At 33.9% G+C, this 22,286-nt stretch overlaps 1 protein-coding gene across 2 annotated transcripts in view; it reads left to right on the top strand.

The window, feature by feature from the left end:
- Positions 1–10,194: 10,194 nt before the first annotated feature.
- Positions 10,195–22,286, top strand: part of LOC147072667 (cytochrome P450 4c3-like) — a 44,408-nt gene continuing 32,316 nt past the window's right edge. For both annotated transcript variants that reach the window (XM_085945766.1, XM_085945767.1), the window contains exons 1-2: positions 10,195–10,546; positions 18,453–18,542. In XM_085945766.1, the coding sequence (XP_085801892.1) occupies positions 10,375–10,546; positions 18,453–18,542 (262 nt within the window). In that variant the 5' untranslated portion in view covers positions 10,195–10,374. The remainder of the gene's footprint in view (positions 10,547–18,452; positions 18,543–22,286) is intronic.

Below are 22,286 nucleotides of genomic sequence, written 5' to 3'. Positions count from 1 at the left end.
GAGACCCACGACGCTATAGGCCGACGATTAAGCTGACTAGACTGAATTTACATAACTTTAGTAAAGTAAAGCTTAGAGCACCCATGGGAGTATATAATATCATCTATCATATCACTGAACATGGAAGAGAATGGAAAAAAATAAAAGAAAAACTTAAAAAAAAAATTGATAAGTAATTTGAAAACATCATATACACATTAGAAAAAATCTTTTTTAGAAAAAAAAAAATTAGTAATTCAGTGAGTCAACCTTTAGAAAAAAAAATGGCAACTGAGGCAAACAACAGTCTGTGACCTCTAATGGGGTTACATTACTACAATACAAAGTTTCTCAATTTAATTTAGTCACGGAACCCTTCCATATTTTGTACATCGTAACCGAAACCCTTACATATTTTTTAGAATAGTACCATGATATTATGAAACGTGCCGATGCGAGTTATTATCACCTTGGTTACTATGGGCAGTGACGTCCCTAGACAACATGCCACCCCTAAGCAGCGCCAAAATGTCGCCCCATTTTTTCAATACAATATTTTTCATTATCCTTCTGACAAGAATATTTAAGAAATGTGTGGTATAGCTACAATCGCGACAAAATATACTACTAAATCTTATTTAAATGCTATCTCTGCTTCAATAGAAATATTTCCACTGTTTCAGATACATTTAAAAATACACCTGGCAACTTCCTAAACTCGCGAGCGACTGGGAAAAATATTTGGATAAATTTTAAATTAAGAAAGTATGTACTACTATGTACCTACATATAATTCAAAAATCTGCACGTGTCATTGCTGATCATCAACGACGTGACCTCCAAGGACAATGGAAGTAAACTAGACATCGCGAACCCAACAAAAAAATAGTCCTATTAAACCTTGTATGTGAGTTTATTAATACGTTTTGTTTCAAAACAGTGAGCTGATTTTTTAATTGAAAGATATTTCCGTTATTACTACGTTTAGTTACCTATTTCTATATAGACCTAATGATTATCCTCGATTTGCCGCCTTTCGAGTAACTGCCGCCCCCAAGCGACGCTCAATCTGCCTACTATGGGCAACCAGTTGATTCAAATGATGATTCGCTGTTGAATCGACAACAGTAGTAAAGTATTTAGCGGCCTTCCAGGATGCCGGAATCAGATTGGCTTGAAGAACAGGCAAGCCAGGTTGAAGTTCTTTTCTGGCATCCGTAGCACGTAGTTGAGCCAGATCCAACATCGTCTCTTCACTCTCAGCGTGATGAGAGGCTGCTTGGTGCTTTCTCTCATCTCATCATTACTCCTAAAGCCAACCGCACACCCAGTATCCGTCGCAAACATCTGTTTTTGAAGCTCAGTATGGGATTACTCTGAGCCTTCGTAAGGTACCATAATTAAAGCAGCACTATGAAGTAAAACGGTAAAAGCCACCAGAGCAGTTCAGTCTTGCCCGCCCTATGTAAACTTACCTACCTACAATAATAAACTATTTTTTTTATATTCAACAAGATTTAAGAATATAATATTGAACATACAGAATGTGGAAACAAAAATCTTTTACACAAAAATGTACAGCACTTTGGCCAGAGTCCGGTGAATGCAGGTTCGAATCTCCCCCTGCACCATATTTTTTAGTTTTTTTGTAAGTATGTTTCTGAGGTGTTTCCGAATTATGTTTATCTACAATTATTAATAGTTCGTAACTACATTTTTACAACGTTTTTATTAGCTCGTATTCTTGTTTGTCCGGTGGTTGTTTGTCCAGTACAAACCTTGCAATTGATTTTTAACTAACTTCCCGACTAGCTAGACATTTGAAACTTTTAGAATATATGTATCAAAACACGATGCCAATGCATTGTTTTAATACTTTTAGCCATCTTTAAGTAGAATTCCTAGCAACTAAATTATTAATATATACGTGCGTTACTATGGAAATCAAAATGACATTTCAGTATTCTATATTTGTTTGTTGGTTGCAAAATATCAAAAAAAATAATTTGTTGACAATTACCTTATTTGTCCTAAATTATTAATACATAACAATACATATTAACTTGATATAGCGTGACCGTCGTTGGCAAGCCGTGGTACCGGCTCTTGTCATTCATAAACCATGTGCTCATACACTTATAACCTAAACCAACTCTGATCGTGAAGTGCTGCGCACTGGGTGACCCAACGAACAATACCGCTCAAGTGCAACCAGACCATGGAGCCAGCCTCAACAACATAAAGGTCAGTGCCTGGCATCCTAACATAACCCTCCCTCCAGCATCGACGTCAAAATCAATTACAGTCCACTATAAAAATCGCAACTAAAAGCTTTCCAGTGACTAGCAATGCACACACTATATAAATTGTTTTTTTTTACGGTGTAATGGCAACATATCGTCACTATACAGGCCATTGGCGTAACCCTCAAATATCAAATTGTTCAGGAAGTGAAAAAAACTGTGGGCATTGGATTCACTTATTATTTTATATAATATTTATTTATCATTTTACATAATTGAGAATTTTCTTTTATTGACACAACAGTGGCTTGCGTTTAGGGGGTTACCGCATTTCGCTGGAATATTTTTTGGTCAAGTTACAAATGGCTTATAAATAGTTTTGAATTATTTTGATATGAAATATTTTTTTTGGATTTATGATACTTGGCCAGTTCATGTAAAAGTAGGTATGCAATAAGTCCATTGACATCATAATGTCACCTCGGTGAAAAATGAGGGTTACGCCAATTGGCCTGTACAGTGACGATAATATTAAAAATCTATACAAAATATTGTAGAGTTACGACAATTTCAATATTATATTATTTTCCCCTGTTCTGAATGGTCATAGCTTTGTTTATCACTGTTCTGTTTTGTCACAGTTATGTTTATTCATGTTCTGTTTATTTTAATGGTACCCCTCGATTTATATTACAACATTTCAAAAACTATGCAGCGAATAATAGTCTACACCAGTGTCTGCCAAACTTTTTTACTTCACGGCACACTGGTGAATGAGATTTGTTCCGCGGCACACCAAATAAAAATTCCTTGAAAAAGGAAATGTACCTTATTAATATGAATAAAGGAAGTCATAGTGCAGGTAACATTTTTTTTTTAATATTTTAACATTTTATCAAGATATTATATTATTATATCCGTAGGTCGTAATAATTTTATTAGTGAGAAGGATGCAATTGATTTTAAAAAGAATTCTGTCAATATACGGCTTCAAATTAGATAAACAAACACGTGATTCCTCATCTACCATCTGTAACCGGTCCGGTTTTTTTGATTTTATTTCCACGGGCGCTGAAAACCAAATTCGCAAAGATACGATCAAATCGGCAACAGAGATTTAATTGCTGTCATTGCCAATCGAGGATATTAACTCCAAAGCGTTATCCAAAAAGCTGAAAACTCTAGCTCAGAAAATGAGGCTTTGTGCGCAGGGTCCCTTTTTAGATTAAAATTTCCTCCTCTGTTGGTGTCAGGTGTGTTCCGTCGAATCTTGGGAATGGATTGATGACCCAGTGGTACATTTGATAATCAAGTGATGCAAAATACTTGGAAAATGATGCATAAAGGAGTTCTAATGTCCTCTGCAATTCTGGCAAATTTTTAAATTTGTTTCAGGAAGCGTCTACACCTGGGAAGCAATCAAGCTGTGAGTTTTTAACTTTTCAGGTCCACATAGCTAATTTGTCAGCGAAAGATTTTAATTTTCCTGTAATTTTAAAGATATTTTCGTTCGTTCCTTGGAGGCTTAAATTTAAAATGTTTAATTTCTCAAAAAGGTCATTAAGAAATGTTACTTCCAGCCACCAATTCTCCTCGTGAAGGAAATCATAACCCATATTTTCAGCGTTGAAGAAAGAGATTATTTCTGCTCACTGTATCCATGTGTCGTGTCGACCACTATGTACAAATGTGACAAATATTTATTTTAATATGTAGATGTTGAATTTATTTACAATTAAAAAAATTGAAGTGAATAGGCATTGTTTAAAATGAACAGTTAGAGCAGGGGGGGGGCAAACTGCGGCCCGCCATCATTAATTGTACTTCTGATTACGAATAACTTTTTTATAATTAAAAAAAAAATATTGACAATAGATTAAAATTTGTTTAGCAATAGTACGCGGTTCATTTTCAATAGATATTGATAGTGTACCGACAGAGCTACAACTTGAGATTATTGATCTGCAGTGTGACACTGATTTAAGAGAATTGCATCGTCGTGAAGAAATCTCCAAATTTTACAATGCCATTAAAGATTATGCAAGAAAAATGTTCGTTATTTTTGGATCAATCTATATAATATGTGAACAAACATTTTCGATCATGAACCTCAATAAAAATTCTTTACGATCAAATATCTCCGATGCCCATTTACAAGCAGTTTTGAGAATATCAACTACAAAATTAACACCTGAATTTAAAAAAAAAATGTAAAACAGTTTCATTCTTCTCATTATTTTTTTGTAATGTTTATTTTTCGTGATAATAAATAGTGTATATATAAAAATGGTATTTTACTTGCGGCCCGCCGCTCATTTTGAATTCTTGAATTTGGCACACCATCCAAAAAGTTTGCCCCCCCCCTTGAGTTAGAGGCTTCTTCCTTCGCGGCACATCTGAGACTTCTTGAGGCACACAGTTTGGCAGACACTGGTCTAGAGTCTAGAGTCTACCAGTCGACTGATTCCTTTTTTAGACTGCCTTGAAGAAATATTTGAAAACCACTGTAAATAGTCAATAATTAATACGACGTATTAACGATAAATTGCATCGTAAACCGAATCGTTAATAGTATGCTTATAATATGTTATGCAAATTATCAATGTTAGTTTAAAATATCTTAAGGATGGTTGTACTGCTAAGAACAGCGAGAGAATACAACCAAATTGATGAATTTAAAAAATATCTCAAAACTAAAAAAACTGTGATAAAAATATGTTGTGTTTTGTGAATTCATCGTATAATTCCAATATCTTTGTGATTATTTTTATCATTAAAATGTTCTATCAAACGCTTCAGGAAGATTCGACATAGGTACATAAATAATATCACGTTATACCGTCTTCTTCTTCTTCTTTCACCCTGTCACGCCCCAGCTTTTGGACATAAGGCAAGCACAAGTTCGCGCCACTCCCGCCATGCTAGACCTGCAGTGCGTAGATCATTTCTGTAGCACTGCTGTAGGATAAGGGAAGGCCGGCCATGATGCCGTAACGGTGTGTCGCATTCTCTGGCGGAGCACATGTCCCAGATACGTGAACCGTCTTTTCGTGAATACTTCAATCACCGAGGACTGCTATATTCTCCAATTTTCCTTTTGAACGGCTACAATAAACCAAAGCTCGAACTATTATTAAAAAAAGGGTTCTAAGCTACATCCAGAAAAGTTTTTAAATTTTAAAAAAATCATCAAAACTAGGAATTATTTAAAAAAAATCCTCCTATGCGTTCGAGATAACTAATTAAACTTCATTTTATAAAAGATTTCTAAATTTTGTACATATATTTTTGGTAAACGGACAAAAACAGAACAGCCAGGGGAAAAATGAAACATTATTTTTTGTGGTTAGTGTGTTAGGTCATTATTTCGTTGTACCTAGTCACTCAATCATTTTAAACATATTATCAAGCCCTCCGCATGAGCCAATTTTAGTGATTAATGTTTTACCAAGTGCATAGCCAACACGCCAGTGTTGCCATATTATAATTTATAAAAACATCGCTTGTAAAATTATAACTTTGGAATAAATATTCGATATCTGGCAACACTACGTCACGCACACAGTCACACATATTTTCGAATAACCCGGGAAAGGGTCGCGGAAGAAGCGTGAAGGGGGCGAGGCAAGTGTGTGAAAAAGTTCGTCATGTTTTGAGGGACAAACACTTGCAATAGCTCTATCTATATTTTTCTATAATCTAAGCATATTGTATTGATTAAGACGAGATATCCTAAGTTTACCGGCAACACCGAGTTATGTCCTGTTTATTTGAGGCTTTCTAGCGATTAGGAATGCAGAAATTAGGTATATAATTTGATTTATTATGGCGTATTGAAAATCTGTGCTATTAAAAATCTATCAACATAATAGAGATAGGAGAATTTCAATATTAAATTTATATTTTTTCCCGAAAGGTCATAGTTATATTTATCGTTGTTCTGTTTCGTCATGTTCTGTTTTATCATGGAACCGTATTTTTAATTAATGTTTTAAGTTTTTTTTTTGTAAAATGTATGAAATTGCAGTTTTCGTTAGAAGTATTTTATTACTAACACCCTTAACCTACGAAATTTTATTTCAAGGCACTAATATTAAATTTATTCAATATCGATGAAATTCCACCAAGCGAAATGAATTAAGATTCATATACGAGTAACTTTGAAACTGGCACTTTTGTCCTTCATTATTAATTCATTCCCAATGACTTCTCTTGAGGATAGGAAGGTCATATACCTGTTTCAAAATCTGTTTTCCGCTGTATTCCTGATGACCGAACAGTACCCAAACATCAACTCTGTAGAGGCCAATAATTATGATTTTTTTGTATGTTTTTAGTATTCATAGACATGGTCAATAAAATAAAAACATCAAATGATTATTTTGTTGTCAGAATTTTAAATATTTTATAGCATTTGTCCGTTTAATATATAAATTAAGTAGGTTGGTAATATGAAAATTATAAATAAATATTTTTAAATCGCAAGCTTCGTAGTATTGAACCGCTGGGTGCCTATAGTAAGCAAAGCACTCACCTTAAGAACGTTTGCAACAAATAATAATTAATAATATTCATTATTTTCTTAATTTATGTAATAACTTAAGATTTTCTTAATAAAAAAGCATTTTACATAATATTCGCGATGGTGCATGCAAAATTTTATTCTTAAAAATATAGATACATTATTTCAAAAATTTATTTGTTTACTTTATGTTATTTAATATATTTATTATTTAAAAAAAAAATCAGGTGGCTGTGCTCAGGGTCATAGCTGTGGGATTATCGTAGGCCGGTAGTAGAGTATCATCATCATCATCATTATCAGCCTGAATCTATCCACTGCTGTATGAAGGCCTCTACAATCTGCTTCCACTTCTCTCGGTCCTGTGCATAGCGTTGCCACGTACTTCCGCAGAACTTTATCATTTCATTGATCCAGCGGCCTCTAAGTCTACCTTGTGGATGTTTTGTACTTCTTAGATACCACTAGATGACTAGATTTGTCCAACGATTGTCTCTTCTTCGAGCTATGTGTCCGGTCCCTCTCCATTTAAAGCTTTTAATAAACTCTATTACATCGCAAACCCTTCTCTGTTTCCTTATCCACTCATTCCTCTTTTTGTCTTTTCATGTTATGCCCAGCATGCAAATCTCCATACCACGTTGTGCTACTCTACGTTTCTCTAAGGCCCGTTTCAGACGGGACACCGGTGTCGCGCTCGTATATAATAAGGAGGTCTTTGTATTCGAATAAAAGGGCCTTTGTATTATGTTTATGAACGCCCCGAGCTAATGAGTCAAAGCGTCTCCGGTACACTTTTCCGTCGGCCGCTACATTCTCAAGCCGATGATACACATGTTTTTATGGCCGCAGCCAGTTTTATGTTCTAATTTATATCGCGAAATTATGCATTGACTCATTAGCTCTGGGCGTTCATAAACATAATACAAAGGCCCCTTTTTTCGAATACAAAGACCTCCTTATTATATACGAGCGCAACACCGGTATCCCGTCTGAAACGGGGGTAAGGATCTCTCTTTTACTTAGGGATATGTGATCACGGGAAGCACACACTGGTTGAACACTTTATTACACAATGAACACATTATTCAGGCGGCCAAAAGCACTCCATCCAAATGTAATAAAGACGAAAGTCATGTTCAACTGCTTTGCGGGCCAAAAAGAGATCCTCGTCGATGGCACTCAGGTCGAACAGATGAAAAGCTACATCTATCTGGGAGAACAAGTGTCTATAGATGGATGTATATTTGAGTAGAGTATAAAAGAATATAATCGACAAGGATCTTTTATCAAAATATGTATTATATATAACGTTTCTTTCAATAGCATTATTTTAGAGTGCATAAAATATTTTTTAAAAGGAGAAGTTCAAAAATGGGCAACAAATGTACGTTAATTATAAATATATGTAAGTATATTATATATATATGTAGCAATCATACCACTTATCTACTAAATAAAATTACTATAGTTGTAAAAACATCATATATTTGAATAAAAGTATATAATGATTTTCATGGCCCCCACATCCTGAAGCGGCCCCCTAGTCCAGGATTTTTGGCGGGCCCCCTACCTATCACTAAGGTTAAAGGCAGTGTGACGCTATATAGCAGCATTTTTCAAATGGTCTTCGAGGTAAAATTAAGGGTATTCTGTGTATCAACAAACATTAACCAAAAAATGCAATTACGCAACTACATATTTAAAATGTTAATACGCCTGAAGGGAATTAGCGCCGCAGGCGATTTTTTTACTATTAGAGCGAATTTGTAATGTGCGTTTAACTAACTTATCTGGTTGGTCCCCCAGGCTGAAGCCCCGTCAGCCCCCATTTGTGAGGGCCATGGTGATTTCCAAAGTTCAGTCCAATTCCTTTTCTTAGTGTTAGAGCCTATGGCCGAATGTCTTCCACTTGACTGAGTAACCACCGATGAACGTATTTTGAAGGATCGAAAAGTGTCAAAGGTGGTCCGACGAGTTTGATGTACAAAAGTACCGAAACTGTTTTCAACGACTGTTTTCATGAAACATTCACTTGAAGAAATGGTAATAGAATTCAATGCACATATAAAACGAGATATTTTTTCAGGATATGTTTTTTCATATGAGATAATTCAGGAAAATTAACGTGTACTATGTAAGCGCGAACATTGTTTCGTCTAATTGCTTTTGAAACATTAAAAACACCGTAAAAAAGGTGCCGGAACGCCGTTACACTACGTTACATCACAAAAAAGCCCTGTCTATAAGTATAATATAGAAAAGTCAAAATGTTTGTCTACATACATACGTATGACTGACAAAATTTAGTATGCATAATTGGCGGATCTTAACAGCCTACCCCCACCCTTCGCCACTGGTCTATATATTATAATGACCATATCCAAGTCTTCCACCTAAGGAATAGGGCCAGTGACGTCCCCAGACAAAATGCCGCCCCTAGGCAGCATCAAAATGCCGTCCCATTTTTTTTATAGTATTTTTTTATCATCTTTCCATGACTCCAACATCTAAGAAAAATATTGTATGGATACATTACTTGATGCCTTGATGGTCGCCGACCTCCGCTAGGGGATGGCACAATAGAATATGAATATTATGTTTCAGCTCACCGTCTTTATCACAATGCAGTCACCACCGCCGATTGAATTTTTTACCACGTTTTTCTTAGCTCGTATTCTTGTTTGTCCGGTGGTTATTTATCCAGTATAAATCTTGCAATCGATTTTTAACTAACTTCCCGACTAGCTAGACATTTTAAACTTTTATAATATATCAGAATACGATGCCAATGCATTATTTTAATACGTTTAGCCATCTTTAACGCTTTCGCTGCTGAATAGATAATGAGATTTTAATTGCCCCCTTTAAAATGCACGTTAATTACATCGATCGGCCGCCTGGTCATTACGCACCGTGTGCGTCTTCCGCGTCCAAAGTATTAAGTAGAATTGAATTCATTTTCAGTTAATTCTGTTTTGTATGAAAAGTTATTTCGACACCATTATTCTGTCTGGGCTCCTAGCAACTAAATTATTAATATATACGTGCGTTACTATGGAAATCAATATAAAATGTCAAAATGACATTTCAGTATTCTATAATATTTATTCAGTACCTATTTCTATCAAGTACAAAAAAACTATTTATTAAATACATAGAATTGTCAAGTTTATATGATTCAACAGAATATAAAAATGTGGTATATAAGAAGTTCTTTTTATCTTGTAATTATTATGTAAAAAATAGCTGTGTATTTTGTATTGAAAAAAAAAACAATTTTGTTTGTAATTAACCATTTGAAATTCGCATCAGCCACAATGAAAATCTAAGGAAAACCTGTTTACTACGAAACAGGTTAGGCTACTAAATGAATTTATATACACTGTGTCATACCAAATTGATGAAATGAAAGTATATATAAAGAAACGGTGTTAGTTAGTAAAACTTACTTTGTCAGTAGCCACAGTAAATCTAATACATGCGTCTCCGGTGAATTGTATTTTATAGAAGAATATAATATTATTATTAATTTCGCAAAAGTTCATCGGTGATAAACTTGCGATTTAAACATATTTTAATTGCAAAACAAATACACGTAGTGATATTAGAAGAAAAACTTGTTTAAAAATGGATTACTACAGTCTGTTTTTGTGGTTTATTTTATGTTTACCATTGGTATGGTACGTGTTTTTTTATTCGTCAAGAAAAAGATTATACGAATTAGCAGCCCTTATTCCGGGGTTGCCAAATGAAGTGCCACTATTGGGCAACGCGTTGCACTTTTATGGAAACAATTTAGGTATGTATTGATATACATAATATATACCTATACCAGTGGCGAATGGTGGAGGTAGGCTGTAAGAATTCGACATAAATAGTGCACGCTAAACTTTATCATTTATGGGCATTTCTTTTCATTGAACTAAGAATACAATTAGCAGATGGTGCTGGTTAGTTTTTAAAATTCAATAATTATACCCTGCCTAACCACACCATAATGAAGAAAACTATATCGGTTAATTTACTACTTATGGACTTCAGTGTTTCATTCATTTGTGTAATGAAATAAAAGAAAATTTTCTGCATATTTAACTCAGAAACGGTAGAAACTGGACTTCCGTGATTCATCCTTTAGTGTACAGAATATATTGTAACCACTAATAATAATCTAACTTAGAATTTCTTATACCAACGTATTACTACAATTCTATGCATCATTATGCAAATATTATTTACATGTCATGCTACTTGTATAAATCTTGATTGAGAATTCAATCATTGCATTGTTATTATTGAATGTTGAATGTATTCTCTATTAATTGTATTCATAATGTTACAATATAGTAAACGAATTTTCCATATAGAAAATAATATGATGCAAATGTCAAGGTTAGAGATAAAATTATCGCTATGGCAAGCACCACAATATAATATAATAGTATTTTTTTTATTAATTGTTTTGTTAGTGCGTCGTATTCAGCGTTGCCAACTTAGGATTTGTCTTGCCAGATTTAGTATTTTTCTATATGCATCTAGCTTATGGCGTTTTTACTAGCGTATTTTGATGCTGCCAATAGCTTTGAATAATTGTTGAAATTCTTATACAGCAAATTTCTGGCTGTCAGATACATACTCAAGAAAAATCTGAAACTATTTTAGTAGTGTAATAAATATTTTTTATCTATTATAGTTTGGTTTAGGCAGGGCATAATGAATTTTAAGAAAATAACCAACAACGTGTGTAATATGTATTCCTAAATCAAATAAAACAAATAAGTATGAATGAAAAAGTCGGATCGCCAAAATATACCAAACTATTATGGTTTGGCTTAGGCAGGGTTTAATTGATTTTTTAAAAACTTACCAACACTATCTGTAAATACTTGTCTTAGTACAATAAATACAAACATTTACGACTAACAATTTTTATTGTGCACTATTTATGTCGGATCCAGCCTACCTCCACCCTTTGCTACTGATATATACTTCTTCTTCTTCTTCCACCCTGTCACGTCCCAACATTCGGGCATAGGGCAAGCACAAGTTCACGCCACTTCCCTCTATATATACTTATCACATTTTTAACCCCACAACTAAAAGTGGTTAAATTTGAGGTGTAATTTAATTAATTTTCATTATTGTTCAGTTGATAGTTCAGATCAGTTGAATATGGTGGTATTGGATGCAATAAGGAAAATTCTAGGCCCTTCATTATAAAATCTAAAAAGACCGGAAAAGATATTTTTTTAATATCAAATATAGGTTAAAACTTTGGCATTTTTCGGTAAAAATTTGTAGGCTAGTTATAATGAACAGAATAGACCAGGATAGTAAGGGAGAAGTGCTTTGCGAACATTTCAGTTTCTCTCTGGGCTGTGGGATAGATTTAATGTAGTGAAGAAAAATCAAATGCAAGTCACGATTGCATTTAAAACAACATAATGGTGGATTAATTCCATTGAAAGGAGCTAAAAAAAATGTATTTTAAAATGAGCTAAATATTTACAAAACCCAATAAATGCATCGTTTAATTTGCTGATAGTGAAGGTGTCAGACGAAGCTAATCGGTTTTCTTTTTTCGTGTTAACTATCAATTCATGGTGGAAATCCATTGTGTTAATGATTTAATTTAATAAAACACATTTTTTTAGTACTTATTCCACTTTTAATAAATAAATCTGGACAGGTTTCGTCCGCCTTAAAGGGACATTTTCAACTGTTGAAAACAGTTGGCAGAAAAACAGAGGCGGACGAAACCGGTCCACATTTATTTATTTAAAGTGGAATAAGTAGATAATAAAAAATAAGTTTTATTTAATTAAATCAATAATAATAATATGAAGCTAATCATTATTAACCCGCACATAATTATTGTTCCATTATCTATGCACTACATGTTATTATTTTCGAGTAACTGTCTTAAAAGGGTACGTGCAAAGAATATATTTACACAATTAATATTCTCCTTGATTGCATATTCACTTTCATTGCGTCCAATAACCAAAGAGGTTTCAAGTTGTATCTTTTTTAGGAAGCTTTTGCGAATTCTCGCGGAACCCGGTTGGGAATCTCTGCTCTGTAAAATTTTCTACAATACATTATTAACATATTTTTTAAGACTAGTTAAAATCATCGTAATCAGGTATGATGCCCGTAGTTTAATTGGAAAAGCACACTGGCGCGAATCCAGTGGTTACGTTCAAGTCCCGTCGGGTGTCTATTTTTTTTTGGTGGGGATATGCATGAGATGTTTTTCAATTATATAGATATGTTTAATGTATTATTTTTGACCGAGATTAGGGGTGTAGATGAAAAACTCTGAAACTACTGACCTATAATGAAAATGATTTCTCTCGCGATATTTTATTTTAATATGAACTGGTTTCATAAATTCATTGATCGAATAAAAAAATCACACACTATTTAATTTTGTCTAGATCAGGGGTAGTCAACATTTTACACCTACCGCCCACTTTTGTATCTCTGCTAGTAGTATTTTTTTCTAATCGCCCATCGGTTCCACAGTAATGGTGATTTATAAAGTAGGGAAGAAGCTTTACTTTATAAAATTTATAAAGCAGAGTTACAGCAACTTAAAGCAAATAATAATAATTACTTACCAAATACTTTATTAGTTTGGCAGAATAAATCATTATAAAACAACTTACTGTAGTTAAATCTATCTTTTTATTTATACTTTCCCTATGAAGTCTGATGATATTACATTTTATTAATTAAATTATTAATGAGATCCCTAAGGATGATGCTGCGAAACTAAATACTGGATATCTGGCAAATAGTATATTTTCTGAAATTTAAATTGTCACGGGGAATTTTATGAAAACATAATGAAAATGTTTTTAAAACCACTACCGCCCACTATGAAAGCTGGAACGCCCACTAGTGGGCGGTAGGGACAAGGTTGACTACCCCTAAACTCTAAGACATTGCATTTAAACTGTTTACAAACATTTTTATAAGAACACGCGTGCTAGTGTGGTTGAGGAATGGTTTAGTGCTGGGGTTCACAAAGTGTGTCCCGCGTGACTTTGTTATGTTAAATCTGTATTATTTTTTATTCTTTCTAATGCAATATTTTTGTAGGTACCACATTGTTGGAACTACATATCGTCCAGATCAAAATCATCTAATTCATTCTTGAAAAAAAAACAGTTATTATGTTTATGTAGCGTTCTCAATTGATTGCCATTTTCTTTTTCTCAAAAAATACAGTCCAATACACCTCCAGACCATAAACCATACCAAACTGTTAATTTTTGTGGATTCAAATGTGTTTCAAGAAGAGCATGTAGGTTTTCATTACTCCAAATGAAGCTTATTTACGAATCCATTTAACACATTCACTGTTGGCCAATTAATTACCACAACTCAGTCGCTGCTAAAGACACGCCAGGCGTGTGGCAATCAGCCTGACAATTACATGTGGTATTTAACTGGTCAGCAGAGAAAGTATAAGTATCTAATGGCGCGTCTTCAGCAATGAAAGACTTTTAACCAAAAATGAGCTTCATCGTTCAAGATGATTTTTTCATGAAATAATGGGTCTATTTTACGTTGTCCAATCAGAAAAATTTCGATGCACCAAATGGGCATTCAGCTCAAGTCCTTATGTTAACTATATTTTATACGTCTTCAAATGAAAATGTAGTGACAAAAGAAAATCCAAGTTCTTGAGAACAACATGTAATTGATTATTCTGGATTTTCATCCACACTTTGATTCACAACATATATATTTTCAGCAGTACGTTTACGTTTTTGACGCGTTAGAATCTCAACATCGCAAACATTACCATTTGATTCGAATTTTCTAATTAAATTGCGAATAATAAGCTGTGTATAAGTTTAACGTAATGCACGAAACGTAGCTCGATTAGATTATTGTTGTAATCAATTTTAACAATTTTTATACGTTGTATAACTGTGTATATTTCCATAATGATTTTCCAAACAATACTGAACACAAATGTCAATTTTGGTGGGAAGTGATGTTTAAAAAAAAATATAGTAGTGGGACCGAGGGGGTTGACACGGTGACGATATATCAAAATGTATAACTGTTAAGAGTATAGCAATATTGCAGTTTGAATTCTTAACAAGAAGTGCATCAACCTGTCAGTTACTGTTGCCATGTCTTCTGAAATTTTGGTCAGGAAAAGAAGAAATTATGATATTATTTGTGATGAATAAAAGTCACTTTTTAGATGATTTTTTAAAAGACACTTGTGAGATTATGTCAATATGCATGCTTTCACCAAACAGAATTGTTGAATTTCATACATTTTTGTCAATCTACTGATATTTTGAAGAAAAAATTAAAAATCTACTGAATTTTGAATAGTTGGCAACACTGCCGCAGTGTTGCCATGTCTACTGAAATTTCAGTAGATCTACTGATATTTTTTGATATTTTCGGCAATATACTGAATCTACTGATATTTCTTCATTCCACAAAATTCCCACCATCCGGGAGAAAACGAGTCGTCTTTGAAAATGAGGGAACTTGCGGCCCGTGGTGAAATATTGCTCTTAAAAAAACGAGCCGACCATGAAAAATTGGGAACCTGCGGCCCGCGGTGAAATATTTCTCCTAAAAAAACGAGCCGACTATGAAAAATTGGAAACCTGCGGCCCGCGGCGAAATTTTTTTCCTAAAACAGTAATCTACTGATATTTTGTCGAATCTACTGATTTTTTTTTTACACATTCCACTGAAATTAAAAATTTTGACTTGGCTACACTGTGTCAGTACATGCCAAGGCTGTGTGACAAGCGGTTGTGATGATATAACGTATGTGCTGCAAAATCAACCAAAAGTAAATTGTCGGCCACTTTTAATAATATGAGTTTGATATTTTTGTAGCTTAATTATTTCAGTTTTATAATTAAACTTTATTTTGTCACAAATAACAATATTTTTGAAGTTTACTTCTTTTGGCGCGTTTGGGAAATCAGATCAGTGTATTTTTGGCGTGTGACAAAATTGCGCTCGCCGATGTAACGCATTCAGCGTGTGACACCGAGTAACGCGTTTGGCGTGTGACGGAAGTTGCAACACAATTTATGGTTATTCATTCTGATAACTATTATAACATTCTACACTGTTAATTTATATTCATAAAACTTTATTTATATTGTAATGTATATTTATTTTTCATTGTAAAGATTGTGTATCAAGATTTGAGACTATATTTATGTAAGTATTATTTATGAGTAAAATCATATATCAATAAATAAATAAATTTTGTGAATGTTGAGTTGGTAAATAATTCAAACAATGGTATTTTGTAAATTTACAATATTTAGACACTTCATACACGAAACACATATTTTTACAGCTTAGGATAATATTTGTCGTCAATAATTTAATGTCATGTCAATTTATTTATTAGCGGTTTATAATAATTGAAGACAATAATAATTATTATTTTTCATCACAAAAGTCAATATCACGTTTCAGTTAAACCATTAAATAAGCTTTACTTAATATGTTTTACTTTTGATGTGTAATAAATTATCATTGTTAACGAAAATAGTTGTACAGTCATCTGTTCAAGCAAAGGTGGTCGAAATAGCGGTTTGCAAAATTTTTCAAACACAGGTTTTGAGATTTTTCTTTTCTAAGTTCTTAAGTAGGTACATTCTGCAATAATATTATTTATTCGCATACATAATAATTATTTCTGTCGGTACTTATATCGATAAAATACCCTTGAGACCGAAATGAATATAATATACATAATAACACGCCAATAAAATTTGATTTTTTTATTAATTCATCATGGGCACTTCTGAATCGATTATAACCGCTGTATGGCAAAGATGAGTTTTGATCAAATACAATAATTATTTGTTTTGTTACGCCAAAGAAGTATAACTTCTAACGTGAGGTAAGTTGAAACACTTTGTTTCAACTCAACTCGGTTATGAATATTACATACAATTTATTTATATTATGTGAGATGGTCATTAAACATGTAGGTATTTCTGGTATTAAATTCTTGTTGCAATGCAGGCAACTCATTTAGGTGTTGGTATACTATGACTGTACCAGATTTTAATTTGAACCAGAAATACATTTTGATAATTTTTTTCAGAATTTATTGATCGCTTAGAATTGTTTTGACTGTTACGTTAATTTATTTATGTATTACGTCAATAGATGTCAAAGAAGTACCGGTTAAAAAACCTTGAATTATTATGTAAATCTATATAAAATTAAATGTTTCTATGCACCTTACTTGCTGTTTCAACTTACCTCGGTGCTAGGAGAGTTGAAACCTTAGACCTGGGGGGGGGGGGCAAACTTTTTGGATGGAGGGCCAAATTCAAAAATTAACGCCGCAAGTAAAATACCATTTTTATATATACACTACTAATTATCACGAAAAATAAACATTACAAAAAAAATAATGAGAAGAATGAAACTGTTGTACATTTTTTTTAAATTCAGGTGTTAATTTTGTAATTGATATTCTCAAAACTGGCATCGGAGATATTTGATCGTAAAGAATTTTTATTGAGGTTCATGATCGAAAATGTTTGTTCACATATATAGGTTGATACAAAAATAACGAACATTTTTCTTTCATAATCTTTAAGTTGGTCGAATTAGTCTGAATTAAGGGAATTGTAAACATTGCAATGTCACACTGCAGATCAATAATCTCAAGTTGTAGTTCTGTCGGTACACTATCAATATCTATTGAAATCGATGTTCAACGTAGAAAATAGTGGTTACATAGTGTGAGACGAGACGCAAGGAAGACGTACTTACTGAGATAATACATTTACGAAATAACAAATTCTTCAAATTTTAATCTATTGTCAATGTTTTTTAAAAAAATATAAAAAAGTTATTCGTAATCAGAAGTACAATTAATTAATGATGGCGGGCCGCAGTTTGCCCTCCCCTGCCTTAGACCATAGATACATCTAGACGCCACCCATTGCATTGCTAAAATGAAACTGCGTGCCGTTCGTTTGGTTTGTGATTTGATAATCCTTTGATACGTCTATGAATTTAATGATCTCGCGTCCTACAGAGGTCGCGGATTCAAGCAAAGGTTACTCAAACGAGTATTTTCCGACTAACTTTCTTCAAGGTATGCTCGCCTTTCATTCTCTTGAAGCTCGTAGGTCACTTTTGATCTTAAAGCCCTGCTCTCGCGTGGTATAGTTTCCAATCCTGATATTCTGGTAAATTAAAAATTTTATGCACCCGTAAATTACACGCGTGGTCGCAGCCATGACCTATTTTGGGTGAAAGCTATTTCCCCATGTCAGGCTCACCAGGCACCAATAGCGAGGGCTGTGCGGCTGATCAATGCACTCCCTAGAGATGTAGACATTTTTAGCGATGCATTATGCATTCTGTTTTTTTAAATTTCTTTCTTATTGTTGTTTATTATTATTTTTTTTATTTCTTTTCTATAAAATTATTTTTTTGCTTTGTTTTTTTCTCTACCTTGTTTTTCTCTAGTCGATTTACTTGTTATTTTTATTCGATATGTCATGTTGTGAACGTCTTGAATTAATAATTTGTTATGTGCTCAACGTGTCTTTTTTAAATAAACAAATAATTTATCGTGGATACAACCATGTTTTTGAGCACTCGAGGCACATTTCAATAGCAATATTTAAAAAAATAATACATTTTCTACAAAAAGTTTTCGTTTTTTACAGATATTTCTAGAAAATGCATAAAGGTTGGCCAATGGGGCATAGAAAGAGGAGGAGTGCTGAAAGTTTGGATTGGACCAGTGCTATACATATGTAAATATATTTATTTTATATATCTACCTTCATTTATAACAATAAATAGGTATATAATACAACACAGTGTCGACGGATAGAGGTTGGTTATTAAAATTATACATAAATAGTGCACACTTAACTTTGTCAGTCATACGTATTTGTTTTCATTGAAGTAAGAATAGAGTATGCAGATGGTATAGATTAGTTTTTCAAAATCAATTAATTTTTTTCTAAACCAAGCCATAATAGTTTAAGTATGCTATGGGCGAACCGACAAAAATAGCGCGCACTTTTTCAGTCATACTTATTTTTGTTTTCATTGAATTAATAATACATAATATTACAATGAATGTTGTTGGCTAGTTTTTTAAAATTCATTAAGCTCTGCCTAGCCAAACCATAATCGATAAAAATATTCGGTACTGTTCGGTTATCAGGAATACAGCGGAAAACACATTTTGAAAATAGTCGATAAACTGGATTATTTGTTAGGTTAACCTAACAAAACCTAGCCTAACCTAACCTAAACTAACCCAAACTAACAAATAATCCAGTATATCGGGTATTTTCAAAATGTGTCTTCCGCTGTATTCCTGATAACCGAACAGTACCAAATATTCTTATATGTACTTATCTATAAATAATTTTTTTATTATCTACTATGGCTTGGATAAGGCAGAGTTTAATTGAATTAAAAAAAACTAACAAATACTATCTACGCATTTGTAGTCTCAATTCAATGAAAACAAATACGTTTAACTGACAAAGTTTAGGGTGCACTACTACGCACTACGGATCTAACAGCCTACCACCACCCTTTGCCATTAACAAAACATCTACTAACATTCACTAAATTGACCCGTCTGAGGATGACCCCGAAACTGGCTTCTGGAGGTCTTATAATTAGGAGTTGGCTGCAGCAAAATTATATATGAATATAACATTTTTTTTATTTAAATATTATTATAAATGTCCAAAATTAGCTTTTATGTATGTAACAAACATTAACACAGGTAACGCCTTGTGCCGGAAGCAGCTAATGACGGCATTCAGACCTCGTCCTTCGGTGAGGTTGCCCACCCTTAAGCAGACTTAGAATGCTGTCCTCTTTCATTTTAAGTTAAAAACTATCTGCAAACTTGTTATTGTATCTACTTACCTATATTATTAATAATTTTCGGTTTATTTTAAATAAACAAATTGGTACCTTCTCAAAATATCTTTAAATTTGCGTATACCTACACCATAACCTACTCACAAATAGTTGCCCCGATGTTAATGCTCGTATCGTAGAAGGTTACTTGGTGTGTAATGGGTGTCACTGTATATTCGGGACACGGTTGAATAATAAACAGTGGTGGTATTTCTTGGTTTTGTATTGTAGATGTGGCTGCCCATCGTGAATCTCAAACATACCTAATTTATTTAGGTAATCACCTACATAACATTGACTTGAACTTACAATGTAAACTATATCATTTATGTACCTTTCATCAAAATCATGTTTTAACACATTATAATGTTTGAGGCTTTCACGGTTGTTTTTTTATCATAGTAGATTTTTGGGTTTTCACCGTGTGTCTTTCTTTCTTCTTTACTCGATGTTTCGGGCTCGTTGCAGAGGCCATTATCATATCTTGATATCTCCATATCATCTCTTTATAATGGCATTTGCAACGAGCCCGAAACGTCGAGTAAAGAAGAAAGAAGGACACACGGTGGAAACCCAAAAATCTACTATGATATGTTTTAACACGTACACCAGAAGTCACCTTTGTCATCATATAGACAAAGTGAACTTTGCTACAGACGCAAGCTTGCATATTATTTTATCAAGTCGTTTAATTCGCGAATTCTTGTTACAATGTATAATACTGAACAAATCAAATTTCACATTTGTAAGCAATTCCTTTCGAAGAAAATATGCAGGAAAAAGTGAGACAAATGACCGCTAAACAAGTACGTTCAAGAAAGCGCTGACCTCAGCCCTATCTTGACGCCCTTCTATTGTATTCAAAAAATATAAAACGGAGGTACTTTTACCTACCAGACATAGGACAGCATGCATATGAAGGGGTGGACAAGTTCGCGTACCTCAGATCCAGCCTAAATACCTAAAATAAGACAGCAGAGGAGATAAAAATCCGCCTTATCTCCGGGAATAAGTGCTGGCATGCCTGCAAGCGACTGGTGGGGTCGAAAATTCTAGGCCGAAGAAGTAAACTTCTAATATATAGAACAATTATAAGGTCAGTGGTCACTTATGGCTGTGAGACTTGGTGCTTAACTCAAAATGAGGAAAACAAATTAGCTGTCTTCGAGCGCAAAATAGGCCGAAAATTTTTTGGACCCACGTTGGAAAATGGAACTACAGAATAAATATGAATCACGAGTTGGAAGAGCTCATTGAACAGCAAACAATCATAAGATACTGTAAGTCCCAAAGACTACAATGTGCGGGACATGTGGAGAGAATGCCTGAAGCTAGAGCGCCAAGGATCATGACGAAGTGGCTACCCCAACGGAAGAGACCCAGAGGCCGTCCAAGAAGGAGATGGGCTGACGCCGTAGAAGTGGACTGGCTTCATATAGGAAGACCCAGTAACTGGAGAAGTGTGGCGAGAAACCGGAGTGAGTGGAGAGCGGTTGTGGAGGAGGCCAAATCCCACCCCGAGATGTAGCGCCATGGAAGAAGAAACTTTTACCTACCAATATACAGTCATTTCAAAGCTCTGCTAACGCAACAACGTCGGTCGAGCTGCAGTTTCCTCGTAGCGTAATCTCATTGCGTTTCGGAGGGATTGCAACTCGACGGACCACAGTCCACCGCCTTCATCAAAAAGTCATTAATAAGTTTGGATACACACGGCAATATACAGGACTGTCACATTAGTTTTTATAGCCGAAATGCAACTGATTTATTGCTATATAAATGAGCATAGAGAATAATGCGTCAGTTGTAGGCATGGCCCCCACATTCTGATGCAGGTCCTCAGGCCAGGATCTTTGGCGGGACCCTTACCTATCACTAAGGTTATAAACATTCAGTGTTGTAGTTGTCGGCTATCAACATACATTAAACAAAAATTGCATCGCACAATCATATATTTTAAAATGGTAACAACTTCAAAGGAAAATAGCGCCGCAGGCGACTTTTTTAAATATTAGAGCATATTTAAGATGTCTGTTTATCTCAATTATGTGGTCGACCCGCCACGCCGGGCCCTAAACCTCTACAGTTATAGGTACGTAGATGCCTGTAACGCTGACACGTTTGGAGGCACCCTTGTACAACAATGTGCGCCAAACTCTATTAAATTATTGGTATTATAATACAACAATAACTCTGCTGTCAAAAATTGTATACTTCGACTATTTTTTAAACTTTGATGCGAATCGACTGTTTAATGTAAAACCGCCACTGTTTTCAAATGTTGTAATATTCGCCGCCCCTGTGCAACGCATAAACTATCTACCTCCACAGGACGTCACTGTAGTCTCTTACCGTGGCCCGATCTTAATTCTTGAAAAATAACATTGGTAACCAAGTTATACATCTATTTATATTTTTATGAAAATCTATGTTTTTTAATAATAAATAAAAAAAAAATATTAAAACTATGAATTAGTCAAAAATCTCTATGACAAAATAAAGAAAACTTAATAAACTAAGGACCCCCCCATTTGACAAATTCACATTTTATAACATTTTTCACAATTATTTGTTTAAAGTTAATTTTTGACTTGAAATAAAAAATATTT

This window comes from Rhyacophila brunnea, unplaced genomic scaffold, assembly GCF_057557595.1.
Source record: "Rhyacophila brunnea isolate RB1 unplaced genomic scaffold, BYU_Rbru_1.0 scaffold_19, whole genome shotgun sequence".
In the NCBI taxonomy this organism is placed as follows: Eukaryota; Metazoa; Arthropoda; class Insecta; order Trichoptera; family Rhyacophilidae; genus Rhyacophila; species Rhyacophila brunnea.
This window is presented reverse-complemented; position numbering and strand designations above follow the sequence as displayed.